The sequence below is a fragment of the Siphateles boraxobius genome, unplaced genomic scaffold, assembly GCF_051911475.1.
Source record: "Siphateles boraxobius isolate OS27281-9 unplaced genomic scaffold, OSU_SipBor_1 26, whole genome shotgun sequence".
NCBI lineage: Eukaryota > Metazoa > Chordata > Actinopteri > Cypriniformes > Leuciscidae > Siphateles > Siphateles boraxobius.
In genome coordinates, this window is record NW_027508876.1 from 2,340,097 (window position 1) to 2,356,595 (window position 16,499).

General features: G+C 44.7%; 1 protein-coding gene across 3 annotated transcripts in view; it reads left to right on the forward strand.

Annotated features, from left to right (window-relative positions):
- The window catches only part of ccny (cyclin Y), an 80,857-nt gene that overhangs the window by 59,576 nt on the left and 4,782 nt on the right, over positions 1-16,499 (forward strand). For all 3 annotated transcript variants that reach the window (XM_077244150.1, XM_077244151.1, XM_077244152.1), the window contains 5 exons: positions 662-697; positions 3,228-3,285; positions 3,369-3,488; positions 14,377-14,543; positions 15,755-15,917. In XM_077244150.1, the coding sequence (XP_077100265.1) occupies positions 662-697; positions 3,228-3,285; positions 3,369-3,488; positions 14,377-14,543; positions 15,755-15,917 (544 nt within the window). The remainder of the gene's footprint in view (positions 1-661; positions 698-3,227; positions 3,286-3,368; positions 3,489-14,376; positions 14,544-15,754; positions 15,918-16,499) is intronic.

A 16,499-nucleotide genomic window follows, 5' to 3' on the forward strand; every position in this document is an offset into this window, starting at 1 on the left:
AGCATATAATTGATTTCATTGTATGGCTAATAACCTATAAATGGCTGCTACAAATTCTATACTGACTGAATTAAAAAAGTAATAAAACAAAAATGTAAAATCAATGATATATTATAATGTATACTATCAAACATTTGCTAAATATTACATTTAACAGTGTTATTAAATGATTGTTTTTAAATTCTTAAACATAACTAATTGATCGATGGGTGACAGCAAAGTTAATTTAAATGTTAAAAAAAGCGCAAATGAACGTGCACAGTTACATATCAAATTTCGGACAATGTATATACAAAATTAACCCAAACATATTGTGATTATTTATATGGGATGATATATGCATTTACTAAGAAATTAGTTTTTCGTATACGAGGCCTCTTGTGGCATTAAATTCAAGAGTAGCTTTATGTACTTCATACATCATGCATACTGTAGTGTTTTCTGATTGTACTAATCCGCTAGTCAGTTCTACCGATTCATTAAAAGAAAAGCATATTCTTTTATGTGCACATTGTGCAGTTAGCAAGGACTTATTATTATTATAACACTATACAGCTTCACAGAAATGCTGCAGGGCCCATTTAGGTTGAATTTAATGTTGCATCATGTTGTTGATTACTATATTATATCAACTTCTCTCTTTTGTTTCTTCTGTTTGCAGTGTCTCCCTCGCAATATACTACCATATAAAGAACAGGTATGATTTTCATTCCTCTCATCAGATCAGGTGCTGTTACAATGAGAGCTTTTAAAAGGGGAAAGGTGTGTGTGTGTTTGAGTGACTACACACGACAGTATGAATGGCACTGCAGGAAAACTGTGCTTTTGTGTGGTGTGGTGAAGTCCAGCAGTGTGTGCCGTGCTTCACAAAGACAGGCTGGTGTTTTTAAATGGGTTTGGACTCAGGGATCCAAATACTCTCAACCACATGTGTTGCAATGCACTGTGGGTGAAGGCAAGATTGATTACACTCCCTTCTGTGTGTGTGCCTGTGTGCGTGCGTGCGTGCGTGCGTGCGTGCGTGTGTGTGTGTGTGTGTGTGTGTGTGTGTGTGTGTGTGTGTGTGTGTGTGTGTGTGTGTGTGTGTGTGTGTGTGTGTGTGTGTGTGTGTGTGTGTGGGGCTCACATCAGCGAGGTTCAGGCTGTTTGTCTTACATTGTGATTAAAACCAGTCTTTATGTTGCCTAACTCCAGTTTTATAATATAAAAGACTGGAAGTTTTTTTTTTTTAAGTTAGCTGAATTAAACAAAAGTATCCAACTATCTATCATTTAATAGTTTTGTCTATCTATCTGTCCGTCCGTCTATCTATACCTGACAATATACAGGTCCTTCTCAAAAAATTAGCATATTGTGATAGTTCATTATTTTCCATAATGTAATGATAAAAATTAAACTTTCATATATTTTAGATTCATTGCACACCAACTGAAATATTTCAGGTCTTTTATTGTTTTAATACTGATGATTTTGGCATACAGGTCATGAAAACCCAAAATTCCTGTCTCAAAAAATTAGCATATCATGAAAAGGGTCTCTAAACAAGCTATTAACCTAATCATCTGAATCAACTAATTAATTATAAACACCTGCAAAAGAATCCTGAGGCTTTTAAAAACTCCCAGCCTGTTTCATTACTCAAAACCGCAATCATGGGTAAGACTGCCGACCTGACTGCTGTCCAGAAGGCCATCATTGACACCCTCAAGCAAGAGGATAAGACAGAAAGAATATTCTGAACAAATAGGCTGTTCCCAGAGTGCTGTATCAAGGCACCTCAGTGGGAAGTCTGTGGGAAGTAAAAAGTGTGGCAAAAAAACGCTGCCCAACGAGAAGAGGTGACCGGACCCTGAGGAAGATTGTGGAGAAGGACCGATTTCAGACCTTGGGGGACCTGCGGAAGCAGTGGACTGAGTCTGGAGTAGAAACATCCAGAGCCACCGTGCACAGGCGTGTGCAGGAAATGGGCTACAGGTGCCGCATTCCCCAGGTCAAGCCACTTTTGAACCAGAAACAGCGGCAGTAGCGCCTGACCTGGGCTACAGAGAAGCAGCACTGGACTGTTGCTCAGTGGTCCAAAGTACTTTTTTCGGATGAAAGCAAATTTTGCATGTCATTCGGAAATCAAGGTGCCAGAGTCTGGAGGAAGACTGGGGAGAAGGAAATGCCAAAATGCCTGAAGTCCAGTGTCGAGTACCCACAGTCAGTGATGGTCTGGGGTGCCATGTCAGCTGCTGGTGTTGGTCCACTGTGTTTTATCAAGGGCAGGGTCAATGCAGCTAGCTATCAGGAGATTTTGGAGCACTTCATGCTTCCATCTGCTGAAAAGCTTTATGGAGATGAAGATTTCATTTTTCAGCACGACCTGGCACCTGCTCACAGTGCCAAAACCACTGGTAAATGGTTTACTGACCATGGTATTACTGTGCTCAATTGGCCTGCCAACTCTCCTGACCTGAACCCCATAGAGAATCTGTGGGATATTGTGAAGAGAAAGTTGAGAGACGCAAGACCCAACACTCTGGATGAGCTTAAGGCCGCTATCGAAGCATCCTGGGCCTCCATAACACCTCAGCAGTGCCACAGGCTGATTGCCTCCATGCCACGCCGCATTGAAGCAGTCATTTCTGAAAAAGGATTCCCGACCAAGTATTGACTATTGAGTGCATAACTGAACATAATTATTTGAAGGTTGACTTTTTTTTTTGTATTAAAAACACTTCTTTTATTGGTTGGATGAAATATGCTAATTTTTTGTGACAGGAATTTTGGGTTTTCATGAGCTAATGCCAAAATCATCCGTATTAAAACAATAAAAGACCTGAAATATTTCAGTTGGTGTGCAATGAATCTAAAATATATGAAAGTTTAATTTTTATCATTACATTATGGAAAATGATGAACTTTATCACAATATGCAAATTTTTTGAGAAGGACCTGTACTTTATATCTATGTCTTTTCTGTTCTGTTTCTTTATCTGTTACTCTGACTTTGTGCCTATCTTTCTCTCAAATCCTTAATACCATATAAACCCTTAATGCTTTATAACCTTCCGACTTTAAGGCTACATAGCTTTTGAAATGTAACTTAGACATGGTTTGAAATGGTTTTTGAAACATTGAAAATTGATCATGACTGACTTTCCTTTCTAGTTCTTTAATGCATTATATGAATAAATCTTTGACAATAAGGACAATTCTTCCTTCATTAACTCTTCTCCTTACAGAAATGTGGACGGGCGAATGCTGTTAGACATTTTTGATGAAAAACTTCATCCACTTACAGTAAGCGTTTCATTCCTGCACTCATTTATAAGCTGTTTAATTACATCCTGCACAGAATTTCCTAAACCGTCCTCTGCCCACAGAAATTGGAGGTGCCTTCAGACTACGAGAAGCACGACCCGGAACAGAAACAGATCTACCGATTCGTCCGTACGCTCTTCAGTGCCGCCCAGCTCACAGCTGAGTGTGCCGTTGTTACTCTGGTGAGTGATAGAGGTCATGTATCTTAATACTGGCCAGATGAAAGTACCCCTTTGTCGTTTTTGGATTGGCTGGTATTACAAGTTAAAATAGGGTTTACCATAAGTGAAGTGGATTTACCATCACTCAGGTGAAAATGATTGTCATATTTACTGCTTTATTAGCTGGTGCTAAGCCCAGCAGCTGTCTGTATGTGACTGTTCCTCCTCTAGGATGAAATCCTTCTTTTGAAGGCTCATCCCTTCTCACTTTCCCAACCAGATACTTTTATGAGGTGTCATTAAAGCAGTTCTAGACATAGGCCCCGTCCACTCTACTGCGTTTTCGTTTAAAAACGGAGACCTTTTGCTACGTTTGCACCTCCCGTCCACACTAAAACGGGAAAAACGAAGACCCAAAACGGAGAAGTTTAGAAACGCTGCAGCTCCGTTTTCCGTTTTGAATCTCCGGAGGGCGTTTTAGTGTAGACGGGACAAAACGGAGGAGTTTAGAAACGATGACGTAGAAGGTCACGCTCGGCTCTATGATTGGGTGTCATGACCCATGACGTATCCTTCCCTGATTCGTCAGCCACCCATCACATGTCCCGTCACCGGAAGAAAACAAACAAAAACATCCTGGACTACGTAGCTGATGTTAGTGAGTGCAACATGGATAACGAATTACAAGCGTTACTGACTTTGATGTCTTTGTTAGCAGCTGTTGTGCAAGCAAATTCTGCATTTTACAATGCTATAACTGCCTACATGCGCCGGAGGCAAACTATTATTCGAGCGATCTATGACAATTCCCGTGTGCAGCGGCGGTCCATGAAAAGAAATCTCTGGTCTTCGACATTTTCTAATCTTTGCAGAGGTAGCTAACGTTACTTGCTTCCTCATCAAATCTGAGGAATAGTCCATCCGTTTCCTGTTTACACCGGCACGCGCATGCACAGTGTTGGAGAATGGTCACGTGATCCGAGTTTTCAGTCGTTTTAATGTGGACGGAGATCAATTCTAATACGCAGCTAAAACGCTGGTGTGGACGGAGATCGTTTTCGTTTTAATTCTCCGTTTTTAAACGAAAACGCAGTAGTGTGGACGGGGCCATAGAAGAGGCTGTGAATGGTTGAGATGGGCTTAAGGGGAAGTATAGAGGCTGTAGTGTGTTTACTAGGGTTATTATCTATGCTATGGCTCAGATGGTTCCCATCGACTGTTCATAGACCATCTGTTGTGTATATGCTATATACAAAAATGGCAGGCGTGTTCTTAAACTTGTAAGCTGCAATCTGATTTGCTAGCTTGATGCAATTTAATCAGTTTGTTACTTCTAGATGGCTGGAAAAAATAAATAAAACATGTCCCTGTGCTTATTTCAGTATTATCGGTATAACCTTTTTTTTAGACTATTGTCATTATTATTGTATGTACCAATTATTTCAGACGTGCTCGCCCCTAAACATCTCATTAAAAGCTAACTGGGGTTAATCACTTTCTGTATCAGTTAGATATTTTCTTCCTAGATTGTTCTTGGCCAGGGAGGGAAAAAAACTGGCCAGACTTAATACTTTTAGTATTAAAAGTATTTAGTAAAGTGCTGAGTGTAGCTTCAGTGTAGCTATTATGTGTGAGATTGAGATTTCCGTCTGAGTTAGACTCGGTATCTGTGAATTGATAGACTTCTCAGATAAACAGATTCTTTGTGACTTTGTTGCTAAATGTAGATTGAGACAGACTGAGCCTGTTCCTTGACCTGTAGCGGCCAATAGGTGCAGAGATGCTGGTGGAATCTGATTGGCTGTTGCTGCTCCTTCAGTTGTTGAAAGGAAACTTTGAGTCACTGCATACAGTGATCTTCATGGCAGGCTGTATGCCACTATACACGATCCAATTAAAGAAATTTGGCTGAAATAAATTTACAAAAATTATTTTGATGAGAAACTTGAATGAAAATTAGAATTGTCAACCGTGGCAACAAAATAAAGTAAAATATTTTTTGGATAAATGGACAAAGTTAAAGTATTAAAATTACTAAAACTGAAATAAAAATAAACTACAGCTGAATCGAAATTAATAAAAAAAAAGAAAAACACACAAAACAAATGGCTAAAACTTGAATTAAAATTGAAGCTAATTTAAAATTTTAAAAGACACTATAATGATATAAATAATGCTTGCAAAAAACCCTGCCAGATCAGATTTATGGTAATTAATGTTAATTAATTTAATGTTTATGACTCAACTGTTTGACTCTTATGTTTATGACTCAACTGAATAAAAACTCAATTATGTTTTAAAAGCTCTACCCAGGTTAGTGTTTTTTTTTGAAGGTGCTGAGTCTGACTGTTGCTGATGATTATGAATGAGTGGATTATGAATTAAGTTGTTGATTTGTGATCGGTAGTAGGTGTGTAGTTTGCTGGCACTACTTTGCTAAGTTCATCTTGAGGTGCGTACAGGAGGCTAGCTATACACAAAGACATGTTTTCATAAGTACATATTTTGCACACAGTTGCCCACGGGTGAGCTGGAGCCCTGCAATGCAGTGGAACCAATTAAACGTGTGATTTCTGTCTGACACTTTCTAGAAACAAAATTGGCCTCTTATTAGATTTCTTTCCCACTGTGGGCAAACTAATATTATTTGACATTTCTGTCCCCCATTGAGAGTGTATGTGAGTTGCTTCTAGGTCTTTTTTCTAATTGCATACATCATGCACTTTTCATTTTATAAGGACGTCTTTGTTCGCCTACATCGGTCAGCAGTGTTTCTGAATGCTAAAGACGTCCATGGCTACAGCATACTGTCATATGCTAGGTCAACAGAACACAGACTTACAATTCACCCACTCAATAAGCAATGTTTATAACTTTCTTTTAGAAGTACACAGGGAAAAAATATTGGTGTTTATAAGGCAACCATCACTATTGCTAGTGCTCATACGTGGCCCCTAAACATAACAGTAGACTTTGACTTGTAACATCCTACAGACATGAACAAATACCTCGAAGCATGTGACATGTAAAGAATCGCTGTTCTTTTTTAAAGTAGTCCGACCTTTTAGCTTAGCTACATGTTAAAAATGACCCCAAATACGTTTGTAACAACATGGCAGCACCTGGGAAATCACCCAAATACTCTAGCATTGTGTCTGTGACTGCTACACTCATTTTTATTTACAAAAAAAAACACTTATTTTATGCTTTGTTTATCTGTAATATTTTCATAAAGGCTAGTTGCTTTCAATAGCCTTAAAAATAGTAATCAGGGCTCGGTATAATCCACTTGTCTAGTTCTGTTCACAATACATATTTTCAAATAAATACATGTTTTAATGATACAGTTTAATTTGGCCTTATTTAAAAGCAACCATCTCTTTGAGTCCCAGTGAGCATTCACAGCTTTGGTGGTGGAGAAAACGTACTCGGTTACTAACGTAACCTCGGTTCTCTCTAGAGAGGGAACGAGTACTGCGTAATATCTTACGCTATGGGGAAAACCTCTTTTCCACGAGATATTGAAGCCAAAAATTATCCTTTAATTTTGATTAATGTAAAACGCTGTGCGGCAGCGTGCAGACATAGGCAAGACGGCTCGCGCGCCTATTGGCTGCCCTGCGGCAACAGCAGCAAGCCTATCGAGAGAGGCCCTGCGTGACGTGACATCCAATGGGGGTGCTTCGCGCCCATTTCGTTGCGTCCCGCCAGAATAGGCGTGGCCTTGGCCTATAAATACGCTCGACAGGCTGATACAAACTGGTTTTCAACGCCGAAGCGAACCAGCGCTGTTGTATGCACGGCAAGATACGCAGTACTCGTTCCCTCTCTAGAGAGAACCGAGGTTACGTTAGTAACCGAGTACGTTCTCTTACGAGAGTATCTCTCGTACTGCGTAATATCTTACGCTATGGGGAACACAATGTAAGACGCCGTGCGTACTGGGATCCGACACCAAAGTCCCAAGGGCAGTAGCCCGGGGCTCATATAGTGCATAATCACCGTAGACTCACAGAGAGTCGGAGAAGAGAGGCTACCAGCATCATTCCCCACGAAATAGCATCCCATAGGAGCTAGTTATGTCAACAGTATATCCCGCAGACAGGGTGAACGCGTTCAGCCTGAACTGGGCAAAAATACGGGCTATTCAACACCCATGGAGCTGTTCCATCGATCAGTGAGCAATACTCAATCAAAACTCAGCATTCTGCGCCGGCGCAGCGGGACAGATAGTACTGAATTCTAGACCGACAGCAGCTTGGCCTGTAAGGCGGGAACTTCTAGGTTATAGAACCTTATAAATGTAGACGGCGAGGCCCAGCCCGCCACCATACAGATATCATGCAAGGAAATCCCACTAGACCACGCCCACGAAGAGGCCACGCCTCTCGTGGAGTGCGCTCTGACACCCAAAGGACGCAGGCCCTTAGAAGTGTAAGCCAGCGCTATGGCATCGACTATCCATCTGGATAGGCTCTGTTTTGATGCGGCCAGTCCCTTGGAGCGTCCGCCAAACAAAACAAAGAGCTGCTCGGTCTGCCTGAAGACAGACGAGCGGGACACATAAGCCCTCAGCGGCCTGACGGGGCAAAGGAGATTAGCATCCGCTTCCTCATTGTTCACCGGGAGGGCGCACAGGGAAATAACCTGGGCCCTGAACGGTGTGTTGAGGGATTTTGGCACGTACCCGTGCCTTGGTTTGAGTATGACTTTTGAGTCATTAGGCCCAAACTCAATACAGGACGCGCTTACTGAAAGTGCTTGCAAGTCCCCCACGCGCTTCATTGAAGCAAGAGCCACAAGAAATACCGTTTTGAAAGACAGGTGCTTCATGTCTGACAAATGGATTGGCTCGAATGGGGCACCTTTCAGGGCTTCCAGAACCGTAGAAAGGTCCCACATAGGGACTGAGGGAGGTCTGGAAGGATTCAGCCTCCGAGCTCCCCTGAGGAATCGCACGACGAGGTCGTTCTTCCCCAGTGACTGGCCAGACGTCGGTTTTGCAAACGCCGCTATGGCCGCCACGTATACTTTGAGCGTGGACGGGGTTCTACCCTTATCCAGCAGCTCCTGAAGGAAGGAGAGCACTTCCGTAACCCCGCAGTCTACGGGTGAAAAGCCCTGAGCTTGACACCAGGTAGAGAACACTGACCATTTCAAGGAGTAGAGCCGTCTAGTAGACGGGGCCCTAGCCTGCGTGATCGTGTTTAACACTCCCTCCGGGAGGTTAGCGGGTACCCGTTGATGGCCCACACATGTAGGGACCATAACTCCGGGTGAGGATGCCAAATCGAGCCCTTTGCCTGAGAGAGGAGGTCTCTCCTCACCGGTATCGGCCACGGGGCAGTGCTGGCCAGCTGCATCAGGACTGGGAACCAGGTTTGGTTCGTCCATAGCGGAGCCACGAGCAGCACTGGGCATCCATTTTCCCTGATTCGTTCCAGCACTTGAGGCAGGAGCGAGACGGGGGAAAAAGCATAGAGGGGGCGTCGGGGCCATACGTGGGCCAGCGCGTCCCTGCTCTTGGAGAAAAAGTTCGGACAGTGAGCGTTTTCCTGGGACGCGAACAGGTCCACCTGCGCTCTGCCGAATGTCTCCCACAGCAGTTGGATCGTCTGCGGGTGCAGCGACCATTCCCCTGCTGGGACATTGTTTCTGGACAGTCTGTCTGGTCCCAGATTCAGGTGACCAGGCACATGCGCTGCTTTCAGTGAAAGCAGGTTGTGCTGAGCCCAGCCCAGGGAAGCGTTTCGTCAGCCTGTAAAGTCTTCGGGACCTGACGCCGCCCTGGTGATTTATGTACGCCACCACTGACATATTGTCCGACCGGAGTAAGACGTGGCGGCCTTTTATCTGGGGACAAAAACGCCTTAGCGCGTTGTCTACTGCCAGCATTTCTAGACAGTTTATGTGTAGGAGCTTCTCCCGTTCTGACCACTGGCCAAAGAACGGTCTGCCCTCGAGCAGCGCTCCCCACCCCGAGGTGGAGGCGTCCGTGGACACCACCATAACACTCGAGGGAGTCCCCAGACTCACGCCTGACTGGTACCAGTCGGCTTTTTTCAAGGTTTCAGAGCCGAGACGCATTTCCTGTCGACCCTGAGGCGAAACAGACCAGCGGCCCAACCCCCGGGCGGAACTCGTGCTTTCAGCCATAACTGCAGTGGGCGCATGCGAAGCAGCCCCAGCTGAAGTACTGAAGATGCTGAGGCCATGAGGCCCAGCATTTTCTGAAACCATTTGAGCTGGACTATAGAGCCGCGGCGGAAGGATTTCACGGCGCGCTGAATGTTCAGTCCTCGCTCCGGCGACAGACGTGCTGTCATAGACAGCGAGTCCATCACTGTTCCCAGAAAGGAGATTTTCTGGCTGGGAGACAGCGAACTCTTCACCCAATTGACTGTGAGACCCAAATTCTCGAGATGCTCGAGTAATGCGGTCTTGTGTTCTATGAGCTCTGATCGTGATCGAGCTAGAATCAACCAGTCGTCCAAGCAGTTCAAAATTCGCATGCCCTGAAGTCTCAGGGGTGCGAGAGCCGCGTCCATGCACTTCGTGAATATACGGGGTGCTGGAGACAGGCCGAACGGTAGGACTGTGTATTGATATGCCTGGCCCTCGAAGGCGAATCTCAAGAATCGCCTGTGACGTGACGCAATCTGTATTTGGAAATAGGCGTCTTTCAGATCTATTGACATGAACCAGTCTCCCTGGCGCACGTGTGCGAGGATTTTGCTGGTTGTCAGCATTTTGAACTTGCGTTTCAGAAGCGCTTTGTTCAATTGTCGCAGATCTAGAATGGGTCTGAGACCCCCGTCTTTTTTCGGTACCAGAAAATATCTGCTGTATACACCCCCTTCGCTCTGAGCCTGAGATAAAGGTTCTATGGCCCCTTTGCTCAGTAGTTTCGCTATTTCGGTTCGAAGTAGATGAGATACTTCATTGTCCACCGTGGTTTCGACACGCGCCGTGCAACGGCGGGGACGTCGAGCGAACTGTAGCGAATAGCCTCTCTTTATAGTGTTCAACACCCATTCTGATACCCCGGGAAGCATTGCCCATGCATTCGCGTGGATAGCTAGAGGCAGAATGATATCCGGGCTCTGGGCGCGGCACAGCGGCGGATGCAGAGCTTCGGTGTGCTGAGACATGAACACTGTGTTTAAAGTGCGCGAGGCGGGGGGGCGCGCCGATCACGGCGGGCAGCCTGTTCGCACTCGCTTTCTCTATGACAAATTGTGGAGAGAGAACGAGCGGGACAAACCCCGTAGGGTACAGCGTGTCTGTGAGTGAATGTGGGCGCGGGACAGCAGGCACATTTACTGCACTGAAAACACCGTCGGCTTGCGCTGACTGAATATGTGTTGGTTTCGTTTTTACAGAGACCGTGGGACACGCACTGTGTAGTGTTTGTGGGCACTGTGTCGTGGGCACATTCACTACGTTTGCACAATCGACATGAGTCGATTTTATTTGTGCTAGCCCTGAACTGTGGCGGGCTGTGTCTGTGTGTGGGAATGGGCACTGTGACGTGGGCATTCTTACAACACTCATAACACCATCGGCTATGGCCGGGACACCAGAAAATACACTCTTTATTGGATTTATCTGGGTCGCCGTAAAAATGGCGTTAATGTGCAGGCAAGCGGGCTGTGGTACCGGCTTGTTTACTGCGAAATACACTGGAACAGTCACATTGTTTGGAACTGAACGAGCGAGAGGTTTCGGTGGAGTCTGGCCGCGGCGAGACTTAAACACCGTGGGTCTTAGCTGACTGTATGTGTGTTGGTTTCGTTTTACAGAAAACGTGGCACATGCAGTGTGTAGTGTTTGTGGGCACTGGGTTGTGGGCACATTCACTACATTTAATGCACAATTGACATGAGTCGATTTCATATGTGCGAGCCCTGCACTGTGGCGGGCTGTGTTTGTGTGTAGAAATGAACACTGGGCTGTGGGCATTTTTATTACCCTCAAAACACCATCGGCTGTGGCCGGAATACCAGACAATACATTGCTTATATGATTTTTCTGGGTCGCCGTGGAAACAGCATTTGTGTGCAGGCAAGCGGGCCATGGTACCGGCTTGTTTACTGCAAAATACACTGGAACAGTCACATTTTCTTGGAACTGAACGAGCGAAAAGTATCAGTGCAAGTCTGGCCGCGGCGAGACTAAATTTTATCTGCTGCAAGGGCTGGGATCGAACACGGGTCTCCCGTGCGATGGCTGTAGGTTTCGCCACTGAACCACAGGGGGAAACGACAAAAGCTTAAAATAGCTCGAGCACATAATAGAGCGTCATCACAGTTTTGTGTGTGTTGGCGTTTGTTTGCATGCGTGCGTGTTATACAACAGGCTCATTGCTGCAATATTGACATTTTCAGCCGCTCAAACTAAGAGGAACTGAGAAATGTTTGAGAAATGGAGATTGGTCCGGCCTCGGCGGGACTAAAAATACACTCTATCCTCATTTCGCCGATGACGCATGCCCACGGGGGGCGGGGTAGCTTTCTTATAACGTAAAGAAAGCTAGCCGCGGTTTAATGCTGGCCCGTTTCCCTGACGACTCGCGGGCAGAAGGGGGAGATCCACAGAGCTCGCCCAATCCTCACTGTCCGACGCGGGGATATAGCAGCTGGCCTCCTCTACAGATGCAGCTATCTCGTCGTCATTAATGGCGGAAGCGGCGGCGCGCGGCGGCCGTTGTCCGTCAGTGAGCGACTCGATTGAAGCTGGTGAAGCTGGCGGGCGAACCGGCGAGCTTTCACGGCTGGAGAAGGATCGGGGACCCGCTGAGTACGGCGCTTTGCGGCGCGGCACTACAGCGGGCGGGAGTCTCACTCACCATGGCAATAGCTGGCCTCCTCTACCGATGCAGCTATCTTGTCGTCACTAATGGCGGAAGCGGCGGCGCGCGGCGGCGCGCTGCGGCCGTTGTCCGTCAGTGAGCGACTCGATTGAAGCTGGTGAAGCTGGCGGGCGAACCGGCGAGCTTTCACGGGCTGGAGAAGGCTCGAGGACCCGCTGAATACGGCGCTTTGCGGCGCGGCACTACAGCGGGCGGGAGTGCAGACTCGGAGAGAAAATGCCAGGCAAGTCCTCAGAGTCGCCCATGGCAATAGTTCCACAGGAATGAAGCGTCTTCAAAAAGACGCTTGCTCTTTTAGAAGAGATACAAAACAGAGATAGAGTGTGAGTCGCAGCGGCGAACACACACTCAGCAGTGAAAAGGATATGAACGCCGGAAAGCGTAGCAGGTACGGCGGCTGAAGGCGGCGAGGTGAAGGCGGCGAGGTGAAGGCCAGCGACTTCAGGCTCGAAGGCTCGTCCCGCAGAAGGCTTACAATCAGACGGCGCGGCTTCTCACTCCGGATCCAGCGATGCAGTAGTGCTTCGCTGAAGAGTTGAAAATCAGTTTGTATCAGCCTGTCGAGCGTATTTATAGGCCAAGGCCACGCCTATTCTGGCGGGACGCGACGAAATGGGCGCGAAGCACCCCCATTGGATGTCACGTCACGCAGGGCCTCTCTCGATAGGCTTGCTGCTGTTGCCGCAGGGCAGCCAATAGGCGCGCGAGCCGTCTTGCCTATGTCTGCACGCTGCCGCACAGCGTTTTACATTAATCAAAATTAAAGGATAATTTTTGGCTTCAGTATCTCGTGGAAAAGAGGTTTTCCCCATAGCGTAAGATATTACGCAGTACGAGAGATACTCTCGTAAGAGAACCCGTATTTCTTAATAATATTTCAGAGGGGCAGCATGTATAATTAAAACAGCAGGGGGCCTGACACAGATCCTTGTGGCACTCCATGGTTTGCCAGTGTCAGAATTAGAAGTAAACACACAAATTGGTAATGGTCAGGTAAGGAGGGTCTTAACCAACTTAATGCCTGTCCTTGATTACTAGTGTAGTTTTCTAATCTATGTAAGATAGGGCCATGTTATATAGTGTCAAAAGCAAAACTAAAATCTAGAACTAAGAGTGAAATGCAGCCTTAAGCCCAATTTATACTTCTGTGTCGAACTTAAGCCGTAGCTACGCCGTAGGCTGTGCGTAGCGCGCGTACCCTTCGGCATACCCTGACGTGCACCTCTCCAAAAATGTAACAACGCGTCACTGCTACGCGGACGCAAGCGCTGTGATTGGTCTGCAAGAACCTCTCCCTCGGGTTTCACATGTTCCCTCTGCATGTGTAATTGCGCGTCAATGCGGACAACGACGCAGAAGTATAAATGAAAACCAACGCGTAGTGTATAGCATAGAGGCTCCGGCGTAGGTCCGACGCAGAAGTATAAATCAGCCTTTAGTCATATGCTAGAGGCAAGTGATTTTTAATTCTGAATGCTGTCTCTGTGCAATGATGGGGCCTGAGACATAACTGAAGTTCTTCAAAATCATTAGCCAAGTTGGCGCTGATTATAGCAGCCTCGGTAACACCTTATTACCAAAGCAAATTCCTTGTATATGCACAACACTACTTGGCAATAAAGTTGTTTCTGATTCTGATTATATTTACATGGTACATGTTAGGGTCATAGTATAACTGAATGGTATTTGGCTTGTTACCAGTGAGGCATTGGGTGTTTGTGTTGGTTGGCTGAGCATTCGTGTTTGTTTGTCTTTCGACATACGTGCCCCCCTGACCCTTGCTGTCAGACTTTCAGTCTTGCAATAATCGCATATTTGTAGTGACGCTGTAATAACCTTGGTCCAAAAACAGAAACGCAACGGTCAGACACCAGAATCTAAAAACAAACATTGGTTTCTTTACTGCCGACTTAATTGCCAAGCTGTGTTACTTTGAATTAATGCCCATTATTCAATTCTCATTTATGTTAAACTTAATTATGATAATGTCTCTGGAATAAACTTAATGAAGCACTTTCTCTCTCTTTTTTTTCTCAGGTTTATCTGGAGAGATTATTAACATATGCAGAGATTGATATCTGTCCTGCTAACTGGAAGAGGATCGTTTTGGGTGCCATCCTGTTGGCGTCAAAGGTGTGGGATGATCAGGCCGTATGGAATGTCGACTACTGCCAGATCCTCAAAGACATCACCGTGGAAGACATGTGAGTGTTTTTTGTTTTTTTTAAAGGCAGACTTTCAGCACCAGAAAAAAAATCTAATGTAATGTTAATACTCAAATATTGTGGAACAACAATTAGATACTACATTAGCTATTTATCCATCCACATATCACTTACAAACTCTAAATGGAATGGCAAGATGTGCATAAACATTTAAAATTTCACATAAACAAAGTATGCACTGAATTGAGGCAGACATTTTTTTATCCGATAAGAAGACGTGCATAAACTATGATAGAAACACATTTACCGAATAAAGTTCTATATATGCATGACTTTGTCCGAAGATCATGTGATTGGATAACGGGACTAATCAGTAGACCAAATTCTAATTGCACACCATCTCAAATGTTGTTTTATTCATTCTGAAATGTTTGAGCCAAAGTCTGCCATCAAAATGATTTGGAATGATTTTGCTCTCAGAACAATCACACAAGATTGCATTCACAAACATCAGGCATCCGCCTCCAAATGCAAGACAACACAGTAGCGTTTGTCATTGCTTTTCGCCTGCATGCTCTGAGGTGCAAGTAGTTTATTATGTTGGGAAAAAACGGCTTAAATGTCTTTTGCAACTTTTGATGGAAACAGCTATTGATGCTTATAAGATATGACTTTTTAGCATCTGAAGAAATTAAGGTACCGTATATAATTTCCCTGAAGGCAAAATTGACCTGACAAATATAAATACACACTTCACACTTTCAGCATGTTGTCACATCTGTCCTTTCAACTCCTGAGTACACAGTTATTTTAAAGTCCTGACTATAAATTCAGTGACGGAGGCCGTTATATTGTCCTCAAAGCATTCCACAAACAGCAGAGGACCAGAGAGTGTGGGTTTGTTAGTGTTTGTTGTCTTTTTTTGTCAGAAGTGTCTCTGTTGGCTATATTTAGTTGGCCGGTTGGAATAATTATGTGGTTGGTAGTAAAGAAGTTTTGCTAGTGCTGTGAAATTTGGGGATGTATAAAGGAAGATTTTTTTTTAATATGAACGGATCAGGACTGGTTGGTTTTTTTTTTTTGTCAGAATTGAGGTTTTAAAATGAAAAGGCATTGATTTTCATTGAAAGATGCTTTTCTTGAATAGCTAGACTGTCAAGATTTTCTTTTCGCTTATTTCCACCCACTGACAAATGTCAGAAGGAACATTCACAAAGCTAATTATCTTTGCTTTCTTTCTCTCTCACCAGGAACGAGTTGGAGCGGCAATTTCTGGAGCTGCTTCAGTTCAATATTAATGTTCCATCGAGCGTCTACGCCAAGTACTATTTTGACTTGCGTTCACTTTCCGAGGCGAACAACCTCAACTTTCCCCTGGAGCCTCTCAGCAGAGACAAGGCCCAGAAACTGGAGGTGAGGGGGTCAAGACCACTTCAAATTACTAACACACATTATATAGCTCAGGATATTTAACTAAGACTGTAATTTTAGAGCACATTCACATCCCAGTGTGGTATGGATTCTATGTTATCCAAGTGTGGTGGTATTGGACCCCACATATGATTAAAAGTATTTTAAATTATATTCTAATTAATATAGAAATTATTTATGTAGAAATGCTTATCCTTGATTATTAATCACTCATTACATATACATTGAAGCAGAAGTGGATTCCAATCCACCCCCTTAACAAGAAAGTTCAATATCTTGGCAGATTGTTAAATTTAATCTATTCCAAAAAGTTATAAGGAATATGGCAGTGAAACTTAAAAGCTTGCTTTGTTATAACTCTCAAAAAGAAGGAATATGGTGACATGTTGTATTGGGCCATTGGTTCAGTAGCAGCAGAGTAATTACCTCGCCTGAATCCCCATATGTGTCTTTTGCCAGCGTTCAGCCTCGATGCTGCCCAATTACAGTCCTGACTAGACCAGGCCTATAATGATCTTAGTTCAGTGTGTTGGTGTGTGTGGTTGCTCTTGGTGTTGTACTAGC